Source organism: Polyodon spathula, chromosome 4 (assembly GCF_017654505.1).
Source record: "Polyodon spathula isolate WHYD16114869_AA chromosome 4, ASM1765450v1, whole genome shotgun sequence".
Taxonomy (NCBI): Eukaryota; Metazoa; Chordata; class Actinopteri; order Acipenseriformes; family Polyodontidae; genus Polyodon; species Polyodon spathula.
Genome location: NC_054537.1, coordinates 72,084,724 through 72,109,656, shown reverse-complemented (window position 1 = coordinate 72,109,656; position 24,933 = coordinate 72,084,724). Strand labels below are relative to the sequence as shown.

Genomic DNA, 24,933 nt, shown 5'->3' with positions numbered 1-24,933 from the left:
TGTGCAGATGTGGCATGCGCTTGGCAAACCCACAGATGTAGCATGCAGAATATACAATATGGTATTTGGAACACACCAGGTAACAATTTTTTTTTTTTTTTTTATTTAAAACACCACACAAGGCTGCAAGTTTTGATCTTTTTTCCTTCCATAAAGGGACATTTGACTTTGTCAGCAGTTGACCAACCCACAATTTCTTGCATGCAACGAATCAACCTGCAGTTTTAAAGCGATCTACAGTGCAGCCCACACGATTCATTTCCTGTGGTGGTTGACCATTGTGCAACCGTGATAAGCTATACAGTATGTACTATATACCTACTTCAGATGCCAAAGACAATGGGGCATTTTTTAACATCAATGGTATCTCTTAATCTGTTTCTACTTAAACTTAACAGGTTCAGTCGTTTTTAGGTAACATTGTTTTGTGGTTAAAGGAATTAAGGTGAAGAATTTCTCTGTACATCAACTGCCCAGGTGTCAATGGGATTACAGTGTTGCTTTAAGACAAAAGATTACATTGCACATGGAAGCTGCATGCATACAGGCAGGACCTCTGAAGCTGATCATCATTCAGAAATACAGATTTAAGTGCAAATGCCAGTTATTTGCAGTTCAAATGCTGGGCTTAAATGCATTCCAAACTGTGAGAAGTGATGTCGTTAATAAACAGCAGCTGCCTTCAAGGTTTTTTTTTTTTCATTAAGTGACTTTATATATTAAATTTGTAAACAACCATATGACCGAGCTGCAATACCATCTGTCGGATCAATTGACAGAACACTCTTAGAGTCCCAAATAGGGACATTTTGATCTGGAAAAAGATTAGGCTAACTTTGTCCACCCGAGTCGGAACAGCTTATTCCCTTGAAAACAAAACAAAAAAACCCCAGCTGAATCATTTAGAGGCTAATGCTATATTATAATACATTGTAGACCCCCACATGCATTTAATGCCAGTCTCAAGAGCAAACAGGCACTAACTTACACGTGACCAGTCATAGCTAATTTCCGGTCCAAGGTTGCTTTTACTCTGTCTACCTTGCTTGGACTGGTGTCCCCAGTGTCCTTGGGCAAGGTCTCTTGTTTTCAACTTCCCCTTCCCTTTAAGAAACTGTTCCTGGCTGGTGTGATCGCTGCAGCAAAAAAAGCTGTTTTGTAAAGTCAGATTCTTTACCTAGGTTTATGGATATTGTATTACTTTATAATATAGCTTAATGGAGATCTGAAATCATAATTAATGGTTTGGGTTCACTTTTCCATGTTGGCATTGTAATTAATCCAAGCTCTGCAGCACTTAAGGTTTAGGTCTTTTGGACACTAAGCTCCCAACAGCAGGAAATACATTCCAAGTTTGTCTTTTTCACAAATGGATTATTTTTAAGTTACCCGTGAAGAAACAAACATTTTTAACAACTTATTTCTAATACATTTTTAAAGTAACTTATTTTCGTTTTACAAAGAACGATCAAACAAAAAAAAAACACAATTGCTGTGAGGAACTTCAATGCTTGGTTAAACCACTATAATATGAGAAATAAATATAACTTTGAAATACAGGCATGCATATTAAAATACCAGATTGTATTTAACAGCAGACGCTACACAGTGGGTTGCTGTACCTGAAATCTCTGATTTATGTAACGGAATATGAGGACGGAGCAACACACAGAACAGGCCTAGACGTACTCTGCGAAGTATGATTCTACTCAGGATTGCCCTAGCAAGGCACCATGTCATTCTTTCATTTAACTTTAATTTCCAACAGTAAAATTGGAAGACTAGTTTAAACAAATGCAACTAACGTCCACCCCCCAACCATTGCTGTAAATTCAAAATTGAAGCCATCAGTATGATGAAAAAGTTGAAGACTATGACGCATACAAACAGAATGGTAAGTACAGTCACTTCCATATATCCCTAGAATCATTACCTTAAGATAAAAAAAATAAATGCTAATACAGAGTTTCATGGCAATGCGGTAAGTGGCTCACCAGATATACAGTTAATGTGAAGTGTGAGATACAGTATGTACTATTAAAACAGTTTGACATGATTCACAGAGTTTCTCCCATGTATTATCACAGCAGCTGTTACAGATTGAATCTGTGTCCTTATTTAAAATAAATTAGCTGACAAATGCTTGAAAACAAACATCTGTTTGCCTGAACACTCCCATAAGTCAACATTTCTGATAAATCTGCAAAGCAAGAAGAATTTTCAGGCCCTCCTCCATTACCCAAATGTGTGAACAGCTGCTCTGCATGTTTAAGTTTATTTTTGGTCTGCTAGTCCAACAAAAAACAAATACATAAATAAATAACTAAATAAATAAAAACAGTCACCAAATATGCCTTGGTTTTAAAAGAAGAGCAATGCTCGGCATTACATTTACATGTTTTACACTCAAATAATTGCGAAGTCATCTTTGGAAATCCTAAATGCAAAGCTGTTTATTGTTTTAAAGCAAACTAAATTCAAACAACAATGTACTTTAAGAAAAATATTTTAGCAGATCAAATATAATCCAATCCATGATTTTTTTTTTTTTTTTTAAACTACCTTTATAATATTTAACTATATCTGTTATTAAAATCACACATTTGTTTAGTGTAAAGCCCAAGCCAAAAGGCTTGGTATATAAATACACCAAAATACAACCCCAAAACACATCCTTTTTCTGTCAGGCCCCTTTATACCAACAAATCCAGTCTGTTAACAGAAACCTATTAGCAGGAAAAGGGTACAGGCTTAGAACTTATTGACCTCAAGCCAGTCAACAACAATTCTGAAAGCAACTAAAACCCATGTCTCAGAGATATTTACACACAGACTACACTGGCAAGCAAGCAACTTTCCTGAATAAAATAAGACAAAATGACGGAGAACGTAAACAGTTTTAAAGCCAGACTACAAAGCAAGAAAGTAACCAAGCATCTTCAAAAGTAAGAATGTGTGTAAAACTAATATATTAATTAATTTAAATACATGTTGAACTTTTTGCTTTGGCCAGTATGATGATAATATGTGAGACAATAATAAGTTTTCCTTTTGGGATTCTATCGGTGTAGTGGCTCTGGGTAAGGTAATGGGTAGACCACTAGGTGACTGATTTTAGCCCCCATAGTATGGACACTAGTTTCTTGGGGGGAAATCCTGTACTTAGCTAATTGTATGGTACCATAATGTGTTACAAGAGCAAAAATATTTTGGGGGCCTCTGGAGGAAGAAAAAATAAACTAAAAAAGTGTTTCTTGATGCATCACACCTAAAACGTGCCTGTAGAGAATACATGAATGGTCATGTACTACAGGGATTATTACACAAATGAGGATGGCACATCAAAACAGCAGCACCCAAAGGTGGGTAAACAGCAGGGTTGCCAGCTGGCTCCAGAATCTGGAGACATTTTAAGGCGGGTCAGGTTTTAAAACCACAAAGAATTTATGTTAAATCAACAAGTGGGAGTGAATTGCGTGAGCGGCTTCAATAAATGCGCTCAATTGTTTAATTGCGGAGGCGATTCTATCCAGAGAGCACCAGAACATGTATTAAAATCATATTGCTTGAAATGTTATATGGTAAACAACATGTATCAAAATAGTGCAATTATGCTCTCATCCGCATTCTTTCTCGTTTAACCTTGGGGTTAAGCTTCTATTAATGTAATACTTATTTCTGCTTCACACAGTCCCGCCCAAATCAGACAAATACAGCAAATCAGCACGCTGTATAGGTCTGATTGATGGAATCAATCCTCACAGGAATTAACTCTCGCCCCCAGACAGGGGTTTTAGTAATAGTTAGCAAAACAATTCCATTCCTTTAGCAACGGCTCAAGCAATTTACACTCATGTTACATGTTCAATTAAATTTGAGTTAGAGGCTATAGTTCAAAAAACGTGATCTGGCTTAAAGTGTCTGGAAATTCTGAAGTCTGTTGATAAGCCTGATGAACAGGTTGTCTGTGAGTGAGAGAAATACAAACAGTGTTCTGTTTAGTTAACAAGTACAGTGCATACAAAAGAAAGTTTGTTTGTACCTAAATTAACCTTGTGAATTCTGGGAATGCCTTTTCTTACACAGTGTAATGACGTGCATTTGTTTTACAACACGGCTTTATCTTGCCCAGTCATTCGTTTTTTTTTTATTTTAATGAAGGCAAAGGCCAGCTATGGACAACAGTTAAGGTTAAGAAAAGGTTATTTTATTATTGAGTCTCATAACTTGTTGTTTAAAGGCAGATTACAGAAATTACACTACCTGTAATTAGCTTAATTAGCTCAAAGTGTTTTTTAATACTGTTTTATTGTAGGTATGCCATATAAACCTTAAATTAATTTAAGGTTTCTCCAATACATGTTTTTCTTCTATTTAAAATTAATTTATTATTAAATCTTTAGGAGTTAAGTTGCGTAGCATTTGTGGGAATTATATTACACACAACTGAACCTACCTGTTAGACAAAGACCATGGAAACTAAAATGTACAGTAACTGTCAAAATAGCCTATTGCAACACTGTAAGGGGCTTTTCATTTAGGGCCTACTGTTGACCCAAAACTCACCCTTTAGGATCCAGCAGGTCCCTGACCTTTTCATTATAGATCTCCATGTAGGAAACCTCAACTTTAAAAGAGTGCGATTCATTTCCTTCTTTAGAAACCCGTTCAAACAAAGCACCACAGAGGCGAGGGATGAGGCCTGGCTGATCTGCATTGCCCATCATTGAGAAAGACTTGCCCGAACCTGAAGAAACACATTTTTTAAAGAACATGTTTACAGTGAGAGTAGCAGGAATACTTTTTACAATCTCTGAAAATAATCTTGCCATCATCTAACTACAGTGTTAAATATCAAGAACTGCTGTAAGGAAAGGGCAGGGGAAAAGGTAATGTTTCCAACAGCACAGCCCTCTGACAGAGCATCTCTATTCTCTTAATACGATCGAATCCACTTGCATGCTACAACTCAACTACTCTCACTAGTTCTTGTAAAAGACAACAGATTACTGCTATGCCATAGCTCTAGTTTGAACTCCTGTGGGATGCAAGAATGGTTTCGAACAAACAGGGATGCAACTGGCTTTGGGCAGAAGGAATTGGGATGTTATTACAGTATTATCCTAGCCCACTCCCTCAAACATTATTCCCCACTTTGTTTGCTACCAATATAAATAGTTAGTAAATCATTAAAACAAGGAAATATATGTAACCTACTGTATTTACATATATAGGGCCTGAAATGCACACAGAATCTGAATGAAAAAACTGCTCATCTGTAATTGAGTCCTACAAACAATATCAGTCAATTCTCGTTAAAACAAGCTCGGATTAATGTCCTGATACTAGACATTGTCTACATGTTCTCTGTCAAATTTAGCAGTCGCTTATTGAAAAATACTTTAAAATACAAATTCACTTCAAACTAATTTTCTGTTAGTACTAATTATTTTGGTGCCCCCACCCCAGGGAAGAACAATTTGATTTAAACAAATCATCCTGGTTTGAACAGCTGAGTGTAAAGGATATTGAGAAATGTGTTGACTTGTATCCAAATTAGCACCTCTGTGCTGTATTTTAGTGTTGTTTTGGGACAACTGATCCTACGATGCATTTCAAAATGCCATAATGCCGACTAATCGATGCCATTTCCATGCTTTGAAAGCAGTGGATAATGCAGCACTGTACAAGAAAGAGAAAGACATTGCTTTAGATGTCAACATTCTCGGAAACATTTTGTCAACCAATCTGAAAAACTGGGATAAAATACAGGACGCAGCCTTGCTTTGTGGTTTAAAAATACTGTGATCCGAAAGGGACATGCAGTTCATTTGCAATGTATACTTTTTAAAACTTCAGTTACAACTATGTTTAACACAATGCACAGTACTTTTTTTATAATACTTTTAGTTGTTCTTTAAATCTGATAATAAAAACTGACAGTATGCATTTGTCTTCAATTCCTGATAATGCAATTTTCTTTGCTGGTGCTTTGAAATTCGTATTAACGAGAATTGACTATGTCTGTTTAGACTGAGCCTAGACATTGAATTTAGCAATAATAACCCAGGAGTATCAACCCAGATTATTTAGCCATTGATTGATTTACATGGAGCGTATTTAAACATCTCCCAGCTGTTTGCCTAATGCCAAACACACGACAAAAAGAAATGACAATGGTAATCTCTTACCTGTCTGTCCGTAGGCAAAAATGCAGGCGTTATATCCTTGAAATGCATTTTCAAGTATCCCTTCTCCAAGGCACTTAAAGACGACTTCTTGACCTGCAAAAACATTAAAAAAATAAAAACATATTCACAATTAAAAATAACCTTATTTGGGATGTCCAGATTCACAAAAGAGATATAAACCCAAAGTTCCACTGGCCATTGTGTATACTACTAGGAGCACCTTGGCACGGTTCTGCCTGATTTTCTCCAGACATCTAGTGCCAGCAGACCTATTATGGAGAACCAGAGGGGGCAGTGGGTTGATTCCTTGGAGGCAAAGAGATCTATCTCTGCTCTCCCAAACGAAGCTCACTACCTCATGGGTGTAGCCTCCATTCTTGAGAGGAGGTCCGCAGTCCAGAGCAAAAACTTGGGGGCCACGCGATGGAGACTGGGTGACCGGAGGACACCCTGGTGGTTGTTGAAAGCACATGTCTCCCTTGAGCCTCCTGCAAAAAATTCTGCAAGGCCTGCAGCGCCAAAACATTTATGTGGAGACCCTGCCATTCCACACAGCACCCAAGCCCAGCCTGGACGCATCCGTGGTGATGACCTTCTGGTGACACTGCCCAGTGCTACACCGAGGCCTAGATGGGCAGACCATTTCCACCAAGAGAATGCCTTTGGACAGTGACGAGACGTTTACCAGCGCATATATTGAATTTTTTATCCCTTAGCTGCCGGAGCGCTCTAAAATAGTCATCTCTCGGCTGTCCAATCATCAATCTTTTTTATTTTTTGCAATGTTTTTCTATGTTTTCTTAGTTTCTGTGTGTGTGTGTAAAAGGGTGGAAGGTCATTATTAAATGACCTCCTTTTTCTTTCTACCCTCCTGACATCATACTCACTACATAGGCATTGTTTCTGTTAATAGTTTACTGATCATTACCTTGTGTTACAACATATAACGGGTTTGCAGTAAAACCTGACATTTGCAGCCCGATTTATTCTAGTTTTGAAAATAAAAGTCTTGCTATCAAAAGTTTTGGTCATGACCAAGTGTTTTTTGTATTTTTATGTACTTAGTGTGCACATCTATTTGTACCAATGCTAGTTCTAAGTTGCCTGTTTTTGAATAAAATTTAAAAAACATCTTGTGTGGTATTTATTTATTTTTGTGACTGCTACACTCATAAATAAATATATATACTTTTATCACAAACAGGGTAATAATGTTTCTATTCTCAGTGTGATCTGCATTTACCATTTCGGAGGCTGCTTTTCGTAAAATACCATCCATTATAAAACCGTGTGGAGCTCTGCGACTATACAAAATATTTCAAATCTGATTTCTGATTTGAAATCCTTGGAAAATTGTGCAGATCCTATATGCCCTAAGCTTTTTTCTATCTAACTTGGAAAGTGGTCAAAATTGACAGTTTAAAAATATTATGATACATTTATTCCTCCCCCCCTCCAAAAAAAAAAAAAAAAGAAATTGAGGTGTGGCTTATATATAAAAAAAATACATTTAACAATTAAATACATGATACCATTGGAAACAGTTACTAAAAGTGCTAAACACAACTAGAAGTAAACACAAAGTGGTCATACTTACTTTACATGAAATAGACAGTTTTGAAAAAGCGGCAGTTTTTGAGAATTTTGAGCATAAAGACCATAGGACAAAATCTTGTAGCTCCTCAATAGTAGAAGATATTTGAAAACTGATTTTTTATTTGAAATCCTCATTACATTTAGCACCTGTCATATGCAGATAATTTTTTTTATACCTAACTTAGAAAGGGGTCAAAATTAAAAAATATTATTTATTATACATTTAACAATTTTTTTGGGCTGTGCAGTTTATATAAAAAACATATAATACATTCCACAATAAAATACACTATCATTGAAAACAGCTACTAAAAGGGCTTTCTGTAGATATATTGGGTTTGAATTTCTGATGTAAGGTTGCCAAACTACAAGCGATGAACACAGAGTGGTCATATTCAAGCCAAAATATGGTCATTATACCTAGGCATCAAAGGGTTAAGGCTGCTGGGGCCTAGGGCACCAGTTTAACACTGGTTTGCGCACTGGAGATGGTCACTTGGGAAGCAGTCGAATCAGCTCCTTCGTGGATTCCCGCGTGTGGTCAGCAGTGCTGAAGCTCGTCCACCACGGGACCAAATATACGCCTTGGTGTAATAGGGACATCCAACTGCAGGTGCAGCTACCAGCGCAGCCAGGTACCTGCCTACAGCCTGCCCGTTGAGTTTTGACACACGGAGCATGTTCTTATTTACCAGGCGCAGCTCATCAAGCTGTTGTGGTAAGGGCCTGTGACTGTCAGAAAGGGACCTTAGCAAACAGTACTGGTGGGCAACCAGAATACTATTATAATTGCCGAACGCACTGGCTGAATAGGCATGCTTGAGGTCCACTAAGACCTAGCACTGCTGGTTGGGACAGGCAGTGTCCTTGGACAACAGGTCTAAATTAGGCGCCTGTACCAAGGTGGCAGTTGAAGCCTCCACTGGTGGAAAATGGACCAGGCCCAGCTTCTCTGTATCATGTACCCTATAGAGGGTGTCCCTCGACCAGGAAACAGCAGGAGCTCTAGGCCAGGACACTTGAAAAATTGCAATGGCCTTCGATCAGCGGTAGAAACTCTGCCCACAGAGTTTAACCACAGAGGACACACATACTTTTATGCCCTCGGGGGCAGGCCAGGACTGTGTCACAGGTTCTGTGAGCAGCTTCGACATGTCTTATTCAAGTTTTGGGTCTTTAAGAGGTAAATACCCATATGGTAATGGTTACATTTCGTACTTGAAAATGGAACTGCTCCCACCTCTTTAGTTTGATTGTTTTACTTCCTATGACAAAGAAAATGTGTTTCAAATAAAAAATAAGCAAATCCATAGCTTTATTTTGTTTACTTTGTTCACAAAAAGTCACAGAAAAAGAAGGTTATGAGATTACAAAGTTATTCAAGGTATCATTTTACACACTGACATCATTACACAACAGTATGGAATGCATGCGACTGTTTTGTGCAACACTACGCTAATCAGGTCATTCGTCTGAAAGGCACCAAGGGGAGGTTGCTTGCTCCCTTTTGTCAGTGGCCTGTGTCAATACACTGCTTTGGTGGAAAGCCCTTGAAACACACCTTTTAAATAATACCAATGTTATTGGTCTAGGTCATAACCCCAAGCAGAAAAAAAAGGTCAAAGTTCAAGTTTCAGACACTTTCTCACTGTGTGGGACACAGGTTACACAACAATATATATTATGTTCAGCTGATTATGCTCAAGTACTTCTTTACCAACTGAATTAAAACCAACACTTGGTTTTGACAGTGAAAGCTATGACTGAAGGATATGCAGGGGTCAGTGGAAAATAAAATGACCTGCATCTGGTTTCGGTAAACTACATCACAGAGTAAATAGCTTCAGATGTCATTTTCATTTCTTTTTTTATATTTCTTTTACTATTTTTGGTGTTCACAATTATTCATTCAGAGTAGTCTATTTCTCCAATAATGATTTTTCTCTAATTTTGGGGCAGTGAAAGATACTGAAGTTAATTATCTACCGACAATCCTGCAATTGAGACTGGCTGCCATGACCTTTAGTGCTTATTGCATGAAGGAGTTGTATTTCGATTCTGCATTTTCTCTGACCTTCCTTTTTGAAAGCACACTACACCATTCTGGTATTCATTTGAGAACACATGGGTCACTGATGTGAGCTAGAGCAAATACAAGGTACTGGGCAGATTCGTTTTTGGCAGGAATCTGCTGTACTGTATGTCATGCAGAATTTCTCTGCGTCAAACCTTGAAGTTTGTTTTAACTCTGTTCCCTTTAGTGCTTTTCACAGCATGGAGGCTTTCTTTGATGCAAGTGTTCATGAGTTCAGAGGTTAGCACATGACAGACAGCCTGAAGAAGAATCAGAACTGGTTTGATAGATGGAGATGCCTGATTTACAAGTGAGGAAACAATTCATAGGACAGAATGCAAGAAGGGGAGATGCACAAGGGTCTGAATACATTACTTAATTGGGTGTAGGCAAGTCTTGGATATGGAAGCACCAGACAGTCTAGTGCAGATTCTGCAATATTAGGCATACTTGCATGTTTCAGATGGTTATAAAATAACATTTTTTATTTATTTATTTATTTTTTTTAAAGGCAAAATATTGATATGATTTCCCTGCAATTTACACAGGAAAAAAAAAACCCAAAAAAACAAAAAAGGTAAAGCAACTTTTCACTAATGGGATGTCAATGACAGGCAAATAGCTAGGAACTTTTCAGAAGGTCAAGGCAAGCTTACAAGGTGGAACTTCGCATAAACCTCCGACACCTTTGAGAACAGCCATCGGAGTACAAAGCAAAGGCATTTCGGACTTGGAGGCAAAAACCTGCCATGGTCTCAATGTTAAGAACATATTATACTCAAAACCAATAGCAATTTGCTTCTTTAACAAAACAAATCAGCACACTTAGCTTTTTTATTTGAATGGTTATTTTAGTAATAAGCATTTTTCTTTTAACTATTAAAACAGTACATCCAAGATGGTCTTTCGATTAAATAACCACCTGATTTTTACGCATTAAAAGGCTTTATGTTTTTTGTTTTCAGGATATTAGGTTTTGTTAAAACTAATTAATAAAATCAATTGAGATTTTTTTGGTTTTGTTCATATGTAAAAATAAGTTTAACCACCCTGCTAGCAGTACAGTCAGGACTCGATTATCCGTTATCAAGCTACACCAGTCGCGTTTTACCGCCCTTGTATTAAATCAAATTAATGCAGTTACCCGTTACACACAATTTCTGACTCTACAAAGCCCATCTCTTCAATGTCACAGCCTGCGTTTTATATATATATAAAAAAAAAAATAATCTCTAATGCCAAATGAGTCTGTCTTATATTGTGCAGTTACACAGCTGACCAGAATGCAGTCAAGACAAAGTTAACGAGACAAGAGAGGGTAATGCAATCATTAAACAGTTCTAGATACTGTGATCTTTTGTTGCTTTTGTGCATTTTCAATTGCAACTGAATTGTGACATTAAGGCCTTATCAAGCACTATATTCTGCATTTTTTAATACGAACTTTGGTTACTGTTAATTATGGAAACTTTTTTGTTGTGTTGTGGACTTTTGTTACTGTTAATTCTGGAAATTTTGCTGTTGGGTCATTAATGGGAAATTCTACATACTGCTACAATACGTACTGGATTGTAATTGTAACCAAAATATGTACTTTATGTAGTGAATGTGTCTTCTCTATTTTTAGCAAGGGATATTTTCAGAATCATGTCGTTCTGAATTTACGTATTCAGTTGACAACATAGTGTACCAACAAAACCAGTACAGTACATCTAAATGGAAGCCTATTTATTTTAAAACAGTCCTTTCAGCTATGTATTTTTTATATTTTATCTTTTCTTTTGTGTATCCTGAAAAACAAACAAGGGTTGGAACGGGCCAAAACGAAATAATCAGTTATGCATCACACTCTTAATCATCACTGAAGTCCAAATTGTATAGGGTCAGATATGCGAGTGCTGACTTGTGACAGGGTACTCATATCACTTGTGCGGGTAACCGCTGATATGCAAGACAGAGACACATGGGAGTTGGACACATACAGGAGACAGTACAAAAACTACAAATAAAAGGTACCACATATGGTGAGCGCTAGCCTTACTAAACAAGGCGTCCCGCTCCAGGAACCAGCTACACTACGTAACCCTCGCTATACATTACTTGGGATCAATATCCCCTAAACTAACCTACTTATGAACCGGTAATCTTACAACGATTCCTGCTGCTTCATACGGCCTTAGCTGGGCATTGCCTTCACAAGCACTGTGTTGCAGTTTAAGGGTTGCATAGCTGTAGTTTCTGCAGAGTGGAAGCTCTCCTGCTGAATGTATGCAGCGCCTCTCTGTGTAGCATGGCGGTGCAGTTGCCCAGAACGATCCCCACCCGATGTTTTATGTTGATGGACACTCAGGTCGAGACCCACCCACCTGCTGGTCGAGGACCAGCACAGCCAATCACTCGCTGCCCTTCCTCTCACCCAAACCTAACAGGCAGCAAGTCTCTATTGAGCGCCTGTCTGTAAACAATAATTTAATCAAACAACTCCAAAAAGAATAGAAAACAAACTCCTTTCCACATATAAAATTACACCAACACTAATTTCCCCATGTGCAGGGCAATCACCCTGCTACATGACTGTAGTAGGTTTTTCAGTTTGTCCGACAGTAGTCCTCTCTGTACTACTTTTACAGCGGTCGGCAGACAAGTCAGAGGAGCTCTTTCTATTTTACAGGAAGTTTTGACAACCATTCTTCAGTTAAAAAAGGTTGAAATGTCCTTTAAATGACATTTTGTTACAAATAAAATCTGGTGGAGTGATATTGTTTGATTTGTTTTTGTAATGTGGTTACAAACATTCCAAGGGCATCTACTAGGGATTATATCTACACACGCAATACAAACATATAAACAGAACTGGTGTGAAATGTGGATTAACCAGTCAATGATTCTGCATAAGAAAGGTGCTGTAGCTGTTTACTCACAGACACAGACTCACTTGTACTGGGAACATAACCACTGAGGTTTACCAGCTGTGGCTGGCAAGAACCAACCACCTCTCAGTCTTCAAGCAACTGGCTTAAACAGGGTTTAAAAAATGCTCTCCTACTCCACACAGCTGAACAGAGCCAACATGTAGCCACGGTATAGGTATCTTCATCTGTATGTGGTCAGATAATGTTGATATCCAGGGGGTTCTGGGACAGTTCAGACAGGTATAACACCTGCACACAACATACAGTCAGAACACTGAAGAACTAGACAAAACATTTATTTCATTCTGATAAGTTTTACCAGAGAACTTTGCTTTGGTCACAATACAGTTCTAAGCGTTCCAAGCCAGTGACACTGACAGCTTTTGCACAGTTACAATTTATTACAACATTAATATTCCAAAATTGCTGGGAAGGAACCAATGCAAGTCTTCCCAAGGTGTCAAACCTCATTAGCATTTTTCCAGCAAATCAAGAGCTCCTTCAGAAGACTGAAAATGCATATCTGTCTTAGATTCTCTAATTACTGTATACACTGTCAGGAAACACATTTTATATATTTAAATCAGCAACAAACTGACTTTCGTTTAATTTACTATAATGAACATAAATTTAACACACTTTCCTCCACACTGCTCTTTTTCTGATATCCTGGGTTGGTAAAGCAAGACAGTCTACATTTGAGACCAAAATGTAATGGTACTAAAGGTGGGAGTTTGGAGTGAGCAAGGCTGGTTTTAGCTCTTTTTAGAACACTTGAAGTACATGGTGATAATAAAATAATTAGTTTCAGATTTTCCTATATAAAAAACACACAATACAGTAAAAGTGATTATTTTATTATTTTATTTTTTTTAAATGGTAATGTTTGAAGCTCTTGCAAAACAATATTTATGGAATGCTCACTGCAGATACCTCACTGTTGTATTTTCAGTCAACTTCCGAAAGTCGTGTGAAGGAATTACGTCACCATTGAAAAACACTTCAGCAAGAAAAACTGTGGTTGGTACGCTAATGCAAGCCAATGAGACTAGACTGTGGGAGTGTGAGTTCTTTCAAAGAAAACTAAATGGCAAGCATTTAAATTTTTATTTTTTTTCTGGAGAAATATATATTTTAAAAAATGCACTCAGGAAGTCAGTGCTTGAAAATCTCTCTCATATTGTTCCGATAACTTTCTCTAATGGTGTGAACTTTAAATGTAATGTATCAATTTATTATGGGAGTTGGTTACGCTTCTTTGAGATTTTGGCAAAATCAATAACAAATCAGTGTAAATAGTGCAGATACTTAACAGTTTGCAAAGTTGGAAGTCCTAATAGCAATGCAGCCACCTCTACTCTGTTTGACCATAATAGTCCTATAGACAATGTTCTGTTGGACTTTTTTTATGTCATACGTTGAGCCTTTCTCTAGTTTTGAAACAGATATAGATGTAATGTCATGTCCTGTCATGTAACATTCTTTCCAGGAAACCCAGGATCTAAGATAATTGCTTGGCTATGACTGGTCAAACAATTACACACTGGAAAGTCAGTACTTGCCTAACAGCTATATATCTATCTGTCAGCTCCAATGACAGATTTATTTCCACTGCAGCAAGGCTTGGGCTAAGGCTGAAGAACTGACAGTCACTGTATTTACCAAACAAAAACTAAAAATGTTAAGGTCAACAAAATTAGTCAACTGAGAGCTTACACTGAAAAAAAACAACATTGATTCCAATATTTTTGCTAGGTTATCTTGCCATTATTTTTCACTTTAAAAGTAAGATGGTAAAGACCCTGAGTCTATTGCATAGAGCTCTGGGTTACTTCTTCCTTGGTGCCACCGCATGGGCTGTGGGATCTGTAGAACTAAACTACAATACTGAATATCGAGGTAAAATAAAAATATCAAAGTATCGTGGTTAATCAATACCGGGTTTGTTTTTTTAGCTTTTAAAACAAAACTTAAAAAAAAAAAAAAAAAAAAATGAACTAAGTTTACTCATTTCTTCCTAGCGGAAGTGACCAATTACCCTGCGCGTTCTGGGGAAGTTTAATTACAGCAACAGTAATGGTGAATGCCAGAGGAAGAAGCTTGGGATGGAGCTATTTTGGAATTCAGCCAGATGACAACGACAATCTGGCTGAAAGCAGACAGTCAAAATGTCGAAAGTGTTTTAAAGAAGTGAAAAACAAAAAGGTGAAAATGCCACCAATTTATTGATCAAAAGGAAGTGCATTGATGCTTGTTTATTTCGTCATTACAGTGCATTTGATAGAAGCTGCAAAAATATAATTTGCCAACATGTGTCATTAAAACTTTACCGCATGTCAAAAACGTTAGTGATGTTTTTATATTCTTTGGATTAATCCGTATTATGTGCATGTAATGTGACAGCTGTGAAAATCCTGTTTTTTTATTTGCATGCATGAGCGGTGGAAAAGACCAGAATGAATACAGACTTCACTACCAGCATATCAGTTTCCCTAACAGGATCAATGTAACGCTTCACCTGCAGAGAAAAGCACAGGACCTATAAAGCTAACGAGTCACACTGCAAAATTCCACCAATGCAGATGCCTACAGGTTCAGCATGAAAGCAATCAAGCAATTACAGTTTATTACTAGTAGCCAGAGTTGTTGTCTTTTGTCTAATTTACTTTCTTTGCAAGATTTTTAACAACCAAACAAGTATGACGGGCCTCCTTTTTATTGTGAACTATATAGCGATTGAAAGTGCATGGACAGAAAATGTCTTATGATCTTATTTAATGTGCACTGGGACGTTGTTTTGACAGACATTTGGCTTGAATACACTTAAACAGAATTCTGTTGGAAGTGGTGATTTTCAAAATATCTAACACTGTAAACGTTTGTGTGTATTCCCTAATGTAACACATTACTGTGTTCGTTTTAAAAAAAAGTTTTACAGTGTAGATGAATCAATCGGGCTAGTCTAGTTTAGCATTATACTCTGTTTACTTGTTTTATTTTCTAAAAGATTTGAACAGTACAGGTTCATGGAGGTGTTATGTCGTAGAACATAAGAAATGTTACAAACAAGAGGAGGTCCATTTGGCCCATCTTGCTCATTTGGTTGTTTATTGATCCAAGCAAGAACCTCATCATGTAGTTTCTTGAAGTACCTGTGTAAATCAGCTTCCACAAGTGTTTCATTTTTTCATTCCTTGCTCACATTTTTACAGTACTTCTAAGCTACCCCTGTATGTAAAAGATCTGGCCTATCATAAAAAGCATGCTTCAAGGAAAGTATTCTGTGTTATTTTGTTATATATACGAATTAAGAGATTCCTTGTAACTGGAGTATCTGAAGCTGGCCAAGACACCAGATTTCTCTTTATATGCAAGAAATAAAGAAAATCTTTTACACTAAGCTCTTTCTTACCAGTTTTACAACAGCAAGTTTTAAATTGTGTATTAGCCTCTTATGCACTTTGCACTAATTTGGCAGCCACTTAACATGTAGTGGACATAAGATCCAAAAGTACAGCGATAGTATCGAACATCATGATCCTGTGCATGGTATCATATCTATACTCCCTAAATGAGGTATCGCAGAACACTATCTGGAACGTTGGGGGACTATGGTGGAAATGGGAGCCATTATAACGCAACCTGTTATAGTGCGGAATCTGTTATAGCACGGTATGATCACTGTGGGGCAGCACTGTGTATGTGTGTACATATGCTGGCACTATAAAACCTTTTAAGTAGTTTCTTATCAAAACATGGATATGATATTTTGAACAACCTCAGTTCTGCCTAGACTTTGACAAGAATGGAGTTAACTTCCCCAATCCAGGAAGCAACTACCTTCTTTGTAGTGCTTTCCCAGGATGGAGGAGTCAGAACTACCAGTATATCTTCTACTCACTCAGTATTATGAAAACCAAACACTGGAGTCTAAGAAAAGAAGTTTTCCACACCATGGACATGCATAGGTCACAAATGTGTAGTTTTGAAATAAACTTTTTTTTTTTCTTCCTTGGACTAAACATTCAAATGAATCTGTTTGTAGGCCTTGCAAGTCAGTAAATTCATCTAGAGGGTGAAAGTGTCCCCACCTCTTCAGGGCTTTCATTCCTGTCAGTAACCATTCTGCTTCCTTCCCCTAATGACCAACAAGCTTTGCAGCTAGCAAGATGATTTGACCGTGAAGACACTGTTGAGGTGAAATCAGTACCAGATTTCCAGGAAGGCAAGGCAAACAAACTGAACTTTAACTTACTGTAGTGCCATGATACAAGATTATATTATAAAATGCGTTCCTTTCACCACTGCATATTGTGAACTATACAGCGAATGAAAGTGCACGGACAGGAAGCGTTTAATTCCAGTGACATTATGAAACAATCTGTCATTTCGTGCAAAGTACATGAGTGACTCACCTGCATATTTTGTAACATTTGATTCATCCATGGACCAGAAGCAATAGTCGAAGGCAAACACCTGTTTGGAAAAGAAATAAAAAAAGGACACAATCACATGAACATCGATGAAAGAATGTGCCGGTAAGCCTCCAGCAACCCCTCCCAAATAACTCATCATTGCTGCTAGTTGGGACACATTTAGCCATCTGTGAATAATTCACCACACAAATTAATAAGGAAAAAAAAAACTAAAACACACACACCAGCAGAAAATAATTCCATTTGATCTTCCTTTACCAGGTGTTACAGTGGATGATAGGAGGATTGGGATGACACGTTCAACAGTCATTTTAAGCCAGGGATGGTTCAAATACGATCTGGAGTCACCAACATCAATCTTTGTAAGACATTCTAACAAAGAACACCATCCTAGATTTTTTGGCCTGTCATCAGCCTGTCTTCTACATATCTTATTGAAGACTCAATTCACACTCTCTTCACCACAAAAACAGTTTTTCATTTCAAGCCTACAGTATGTCACTAGCTGGCACTTTACTGTGATCTTATGGTTAGGGAACTCAAGTTTTAAAACCGTCACTTAGGCTGAATGATTTGATCACACTTTTCACCATGGAAATGGAATTAAACATAAGGTAACACAATCCTATTCAGGACATAGAAGCCTGTTTCTGCTCCTGTCTAAAGAGAAAGGAACCTATAAAAGAGAATTTCTCAGTGTTTAAAAGACAGCAAAATTATTACTGCCATCATCCAAAGATTACGGATAACGAGATCACTCAAAATAAAATGCAGAAACGTTTCAGCTGTCACAAAATTAGTCTTTTATATGTAAATTAACACATTACTCTGATGTTAAATGTCCATGTAACTAGGGAACATGATATACATATTTACACAAGCAAGAGATATGGGGTCCAGATCAACACCTGCCTCAGATGAACACGGTTATATACTATAGAACAAAGAACACATTTTGGATAACGGCTTCCGTTTCAAAATCCAAGCTGAATGTTTTGTTTTTTTCAAGCTGAATGTGTTTTTTTCTTTTTTATTACAGGTTAAAACAGGTCAGTTTCAATCTGAGCAGTTGCCTGTGATTTCATATTTTAGTGCTTCTGATAATATTATTTCATTAGCACATTTTAAAAAAAGACAAATTATACAACAGTCAATGTTTGGGTTTGAGTTAGAGCCATTCAATATGAAATCAAACCAGGGTGCCATTTTTTGAGTGGGTTCATGGAGAAAAATAAGCCCACAGGTCACAACCACCCATTATTTCCAAAATATGAAGTATAAAAAAAAAAAAAAAAAAAATCTAATTTGAACATCTTTTTCGGTTACAAAAGAATATCCCTACGAACCCCACCCCACCCTTTTTTGTGCACATACTTAATTTTGAGGTGACTTTTCAACCTTTGTTGACTTCATAAATAACAACCAGCGTGTACAGAATTTTAAAAAGGTGATTATCTTAAAAACCAGGGCAGACACACTAAGAATTATTTTAGAATGAACTAATTAGATATGTCACACATTCTCAAAGTCTGATCAATTGAAGAAAGCAGTTAAAAAGAACACCTAATTAATAATATTTGTGTGTTTAACTGCTCTACACCTTGGGATGCCACAAGTCAGAAAGGAGTCTAACGGATTAATAAATTAGGTCTCTTGGTAGTCTAGCAAACTCCCTGCAGTCTCTGTTTCCTAAGGAGCAGACACTCTGCATGTGGTGTTGAAAGCAATCTGAAGTAGTGTTACAACAGATTTTTTTGACATCCTCACACATCTGACACAAAGCTTTCAGGTTTTCAAAAGCCTCAGAAAAGTGTGGTGGGATCTCAGCAGGCTCAACCCAATTACTTCCACCTCTGCATTTCTTTCTGGCCTTACTAGAACAGATCTCACGTAAAACAACGGCTTTTACAAATAGACTGGTATTCACCAAGGAAACAAAGCTGAGGAAGCCTAATCTTGAGTCTTCATTTCACAAGTGATGCTTCATCTCACCTCACACTAAATTGGCACCTGTGGATCCAGCTCAACACAGCACAACATTAACAGTATAAGGAAAATGTAATTCAATTTAAAAAGAAAACATTTTTAATGATAGAATAATAGGATGGAACACTGAACACTACATGTTGAGTGACTTTTGGACTTGAAGTGGCCCCTTGTATCTGCTTTGTCAAACCCAGAAAGTGACAAAAAGATCAGATGCGACTACCTTAGACATGACAACTGAGCAGTAAATAATATTTTGAACAAACAGGCTATGGAAAATTACTAAAATCTAAAGTATGGCCACGATTAAGAGTAGAACCTTTAACCTGCTGGATATATTTTAGGGAATCCAGTAACCTCAAGATTTCTGAACAATTAGAATCAGTGTCAGTTTCAACATGAACATTAAAAATCACCCCAAAAAAGAATCCTGTCAGTTACTACACAATCAAGATAAAAGATCACTAAAGTCATAAAGAGCAAATTAGACTTGGGTGGGTGATACATAATTGCAATAAGAACAGATCATTTTTTATTTACAGCTAGCATTAGCAATTCAAAAGATGAATATCCCTTTGAAAATGTCCTCTTTGGTTTTAAATTCAGTGCGGAAGATAGAGGCAAGTCCCCACCCCGACCAGTAGTGCGTGCATTCTGGAAAACAAAAGAATACTTTGGAGGAGAAGCCTCACTCAAAGACGCACTGTCATCAGTTCCATGCCAAGTTTTAGTTAAAAGTTAAAATATCAAGTTGTAGTCCATAATAAAATCACTGATAAAGATTTGCTTCTGTGGTGGAAAAACAATCAAGATCGATTTCCAAAAGTTGCACGCTTGGCTTGAAGCATCCCGGCAATGCCAGTCCCTTGCCAGCGTGTATTTAGCAAGGCTGGGCAGATTGTAAGCAAGCTCCGGTCATCGCTGAAAGCAAAAAATGCAGACGCTATCAAAAAAAGCAGCCAGGGACAATACTGTTATTGAACTGCTGTGTAAATTAGTTCTGATGTTCTCTGGATTGGTTGTTAAACCACTTGTTATGGATTTAACTACTTTTTTTTTTTTTTTTTAAATATAAAAATCAATTGATTTTTTGCTTTGGACTCCAACTGGCACAAATCAACATAGATAAGAATTATTTGATCTTTTTTTGTTGTTGTTTTATTATGCTATATGCACAAACTGATGCCATTTAAATCATTATAATAGTTTTTAAAAAAATTTCTAGCAAGGTTGTACAGTAATATATAGCTCCACTTGTATAACTGTGGTCATTTTTTTACCCTTTCATAACATCGATGAATCTGCTTTTTTGGAAAACTATATATCAATGGTGCAAATTTAGGGTTCGCCCCAGTCTTAGTCTATTTATTTATTTACTTATTGTGCCACTGTCTGTTGAAATTAAAATAGTTAATACAAGTTACAAAAGGCCGGGTTATTCCAAAAACACCTTCAGTGTATAGGAGTTGGTATCAAGCTCCTCTGTAATACATAAAGTGCTACACATCAACATTCAAACTTGTTTGTTTTGGCATGCAATATTGAAATGTACGCAAGTTTTCAAAACAATAGGAGGAGATGGAGTAGCATCTCTTGGGAGTAAGTTTCCAACCGTGACAACAGGTCAGCCTCTAAATGAACAGGGCAGACAGAACACACCCCACTCGGTGTAAAGAAAGGCAAATAAACATGTTGGAAGATATACCCCAGCTTTTAGAAGCAACAAATAAAAACAAAACATTGGTAGCACTCTGTCAGGAGCAGTTAACTAGTCCCTTTTCTGTAATTCAAAGAAACCCGGATAAGGGCATCTGTTAAGAAATAAATAATAATTTATAAAATTATGTGTGACCCATCACCCAAATGCACATTTGTTGGAAAGTAATGCTATAGTCGGTGCACAAGTGTTGGAACTCAGGATGCATAGCCAACATGTAAGTGGCATGTATGTCTAATGTCTTTAGGCTATGTTACTAATAATCTGTTCATAAAATGATTCATACAAAGAGCAGTTGGGTACTTAAAATGACTTAAAATCAGGGCTCTACAGTGCGACCAATTTTGTTTTAAAATGGTTAAAATAAACATTTTGTTAGCTCTCATCCGATACAAAACCAGTATTTTTTTTTTTTTTTAGGGCAAGGTCCAACTCCCACGAGTGTTTATCACTGTGTCTCCCTGGGATTGTAGTCTATTGTACCATTTCTATTACTATCAAGGCTCTAAACAACAAAACATCACACACCACTACTTTTACTGTAAGTGTGTGCAACAATGTGTGCTTTGATCAGTACTCATGGTTTGCAAGACAGTTATAAGGGCATTAAGAACCAAAAAATATTGTAGAAAACCAAAGAAAGTCAAAAGTAGCGTTTTCTTTTTAGTTTTTCACCCCATATCCAGTCAGGATCGACAAACTTGTATTTTATCAAAAGACATTAAAAACTTATAATTCTGAGGACATATCTCCAGGTAAGTGCATTCTAAAAAATTATAAAAACGTGTATGCGGTTAAATCTTTAAATCAATCTTTATTAAGGCACTCGTTACACCAATAAAAGAGATGTATTAAAACCTATGAATGTAATAAAAAGTACAGTAATCCATCGCATATCTGACTACAAAGGGACCAGAGTAAATAAAATGATAAGTAAAAAGGTGGATAAATGAATCCTGTTTTAAATACCATTATACATGGCTGTAACAATTACTGCATTATTGTTTTGTGATTCAGCTTTTATTAGGGAGCTCCCCTAAATCCCTGGTTTAGAAAGATACAGGGTATTAATGCTTGTGACAGAGAAGAATAACACAGTTCACAAACACTTTTACCGAGTACGCGTAACAGGTTCACCGCCATTCCTCACTGTTTGGAGTCTGTATTTCTCATCTGACGGCATCCCTGCAAAGCCATCCTGTTCACAATGGCACGTAACGAGATCCAAACAGCTGAGTTTGCTTGAAATATACAGCGTGCTTAACACAATATAAATTATGCCTTTCTTATTGAAATCAATGGGAATGGCAAATGGCAAATGCTATTTGTCTGATATAAAACGGCTCCCCGAAATAACCCCGTACAGTGTAAGTGGTGCCGATTGTATCCAGGTTTGGCAATTTGATGCATCAGAATAATGAAGAAACACCCAATTTGAATTGAACATCAACAGTACTTTTATGAAGATTACTTCACATTAAATGAACAGTTAAAACAGCATGATTAAAAGAAAACAGTAAAGACACTAAAAAGGAAATAATGTTTATCATGCTCAATACAGTAATTAAACAATTTACTAGAAATAAAAACCTCCCTTCAACAATGTGATACTGAACATTTTTGATATTGTGTGATCTACATGAATGGTGTGTTACATAAAACATAATATACCCTACGTAGATAAAAACTATAATAAACACAGTGGTTTGAACAACATTTACATGTTAAATAACTTTACAAATGTTCATGCAAAGTTTCAATATGGGTGGTATGATGAACTTCACACAATGTGATCTCCCAGTCTCCATGTTACTTGGGTCAGGAGAAAGAAGCAGATCTCTTTCCCAGAGATCACTGTAATAATCTTCACTGACACCAAATACATGCTCCTCCTCCACGTGTAACCCTCCCCCCCCTGTACCCACATCAGGTTGCCCAAATTTCACCAAAACAAACCAAACCAAAAAACAAGAAAAATAGGAATGAAAACAGACCGGGTACAGGAGGGTGGGACATTCATCATCCAAAGAAGAAACCATATTACAGGTAGTCTTTGTCTTCTTACCTTGTATGATGAACTCCACACAACATGAACTATACCAAAGTATGTAGACTGAAGGGTGATAGGTTAGATGTTAGTAGAGGAAACCACAGATAAAACCGAATGAGCAAAGTTAGGCTGACAGCAAGATACATTGCAGTTATAGTGTCTGAGAAGTGTCAAAATCTGCCCAAGTGGCGGTACTGCAGATGTCCTGAATCTAAACAGATTTAAAATTTTGCCCAAGTAGTGGCCACTCCCTTTACTGAGTGGGCTTTGATGGGTCTTGGAACTGTTTTGCTGTCAAGACTGCAACAGAACTCAATGCATAATGTTAACCACTGAGAAATTGTCTGTTTAGAGACAGGTTTCCCTGTTGTCTGGTGAGTTGAAGGAGATAAAATGCTGCCCTGATGGTCTGCTACCGATGGTCCTGTGGATGTAGAAGTTGGAGCTCTTCTGACATTTATTAGAGGAAGTCTAGCTTCTTTTGATTTGTGAGGTTTTGGGTAGAAATCTGGAAATGTTATGGTTTAGATGGAATTCAGTTACCACTTTTGGTAAGAATTGGGGATTAGTTCTGCAAACAATCCTGTCCTTAAAAGACTGAAGATATGGCGCGTCAATAACCAGTGCTTGGAGCTTGCTTAACCTTCTTGCAGATGTCATAGATAGCCCCCCATCCCTCAATTGTTACTGTCCAAATCTCCAAGCAAAAAGCTGAGATAACAGGTCATGGTTCATCAGTAAATGCATGGGTCCTACCTCGGTTAGTTGCAGAATCTCCGAGAACCAAAACCTCTTGGGCCAGTAGGGAGCTACTATATGAGACTGGCCCTGTCTCTTCTTACCTTCCTGAGTACCTTTGGGATTAGAAGTAAGGGCAAGTATGCGTACATTAGGTTGATTGACTGTACCCTGGTGAACAAGGGAGCAAAAGAGTGGTAACTGGGAATTTTCTGCTGTTGCAAATAGGTCTATTTTTGGGTGACCTAGTTAGTTGAATACCCAGTCTAGGATGTCTGTCAGAATCCTCCATTCGTGGGGTGACATTACTCTGCTGAGTAGGTTTGCAACGCTGTTGTCGAGTCCTGGTAAATAAGTTGCTTTTATAGAGATGTCCTGTGCTCTGCACCAGTTCCAGATGTTCATGGCTAGAGTGCAGAGGTCTCATGATCTTGTGCCTCCCTGATGGTTTACGTACTTTACTGCTGTGGTGTTGTCTGTGAGGATCAGTACTGTTTTTTGTTTCAATATTGTGGTGAAGTGCTTTAGTGCCAGGGAGATTGCTGTGAGCTCCAAATAATTTATGTGGCCAGATTTCTGTCTGGGTGACCACATGCCCTGGACCTGAGCGTCCAATAGGTGTGCTCCTAACCCCAACAGGGAGGCGTCTCTATAGAGACAGAGAGTAGGAGGATGTGGGGATAGAGGCCTCCCCATACATACCTGAGGTGAAAGTCGCCACCGTCTTGCTTCTGTGGCTGCCCCTCATGCGGTGGCAGGGTGTGGTTCCAAGAGGAAAGGAGACACCTTTGCATGCGTCTCATATGTAACGCTGCGTCTCTTACTAGGAAGACTGATGCTGCCATGTGCCCGAAAAACTCCTGATAGGAATGTGCTGTTACACTGTCTCATCTTGAAATGCTTTACAAATCATTATTTTATTACTATAACATCTCAAAAAGCTCTGCAAATGTCTACGATAATGGAGGAAGAGATCCTAAAATCCTAACCCTATATATTTTTTTCCCCCTGAACAAAAATAATAAAGCGAAATGCATGTTAGTCTTTACCCAAGCACAAGCAGGAGAAATTTGGATAACCTGACTTGAGTATGGGGGTTTTTATGGAGGAAAACTCTGGGGAAGAGAATGCTTTTGATTTTAATAGTTCTATTACATGAATACCAAGTTTTAAATACAGATTAACCTGTTTTATATAACCTTGCTTAATATCATACCCCGTTTATTATCATGA

At 37.5% G+C, this 24,933-nt stretch overlaps 1 protein-coding gene across 10 annotated transcripts in view; it reads right to left on the bottom strand.

The window, feature by feature from the left end:
* The window catches only part of LOC121314818 (kinesin-like protein KIF13A), a 112,405-nt gene that overhangs the window by 50,072 nt on the left and 37,400 nt on the right, over nt 1–24,933 (bottom strand). For all 10 annotated transcript variants that reach the window (XM_041248519.1, XM_041248517.1, XM_041248518.1 and 7 more), the window contains 3 exons: nt 17,189–17,249; nt 6,192–6,284; nt 4,567–4,747 (listed from right to left, as the gene is read on the bottom strand). In XM_041248519.1, the coding sequence (XP_041104453.1) occupies nt 4,567–4,747; nt 6,192–6,284; nt 17,189–17,249 (335 nt within the window). The remainder of the gene's footprint in view (nt 1–4,566; nt 4,748–6,191; nt 6,285–17,188; nt 17,250–24,933) is intronic.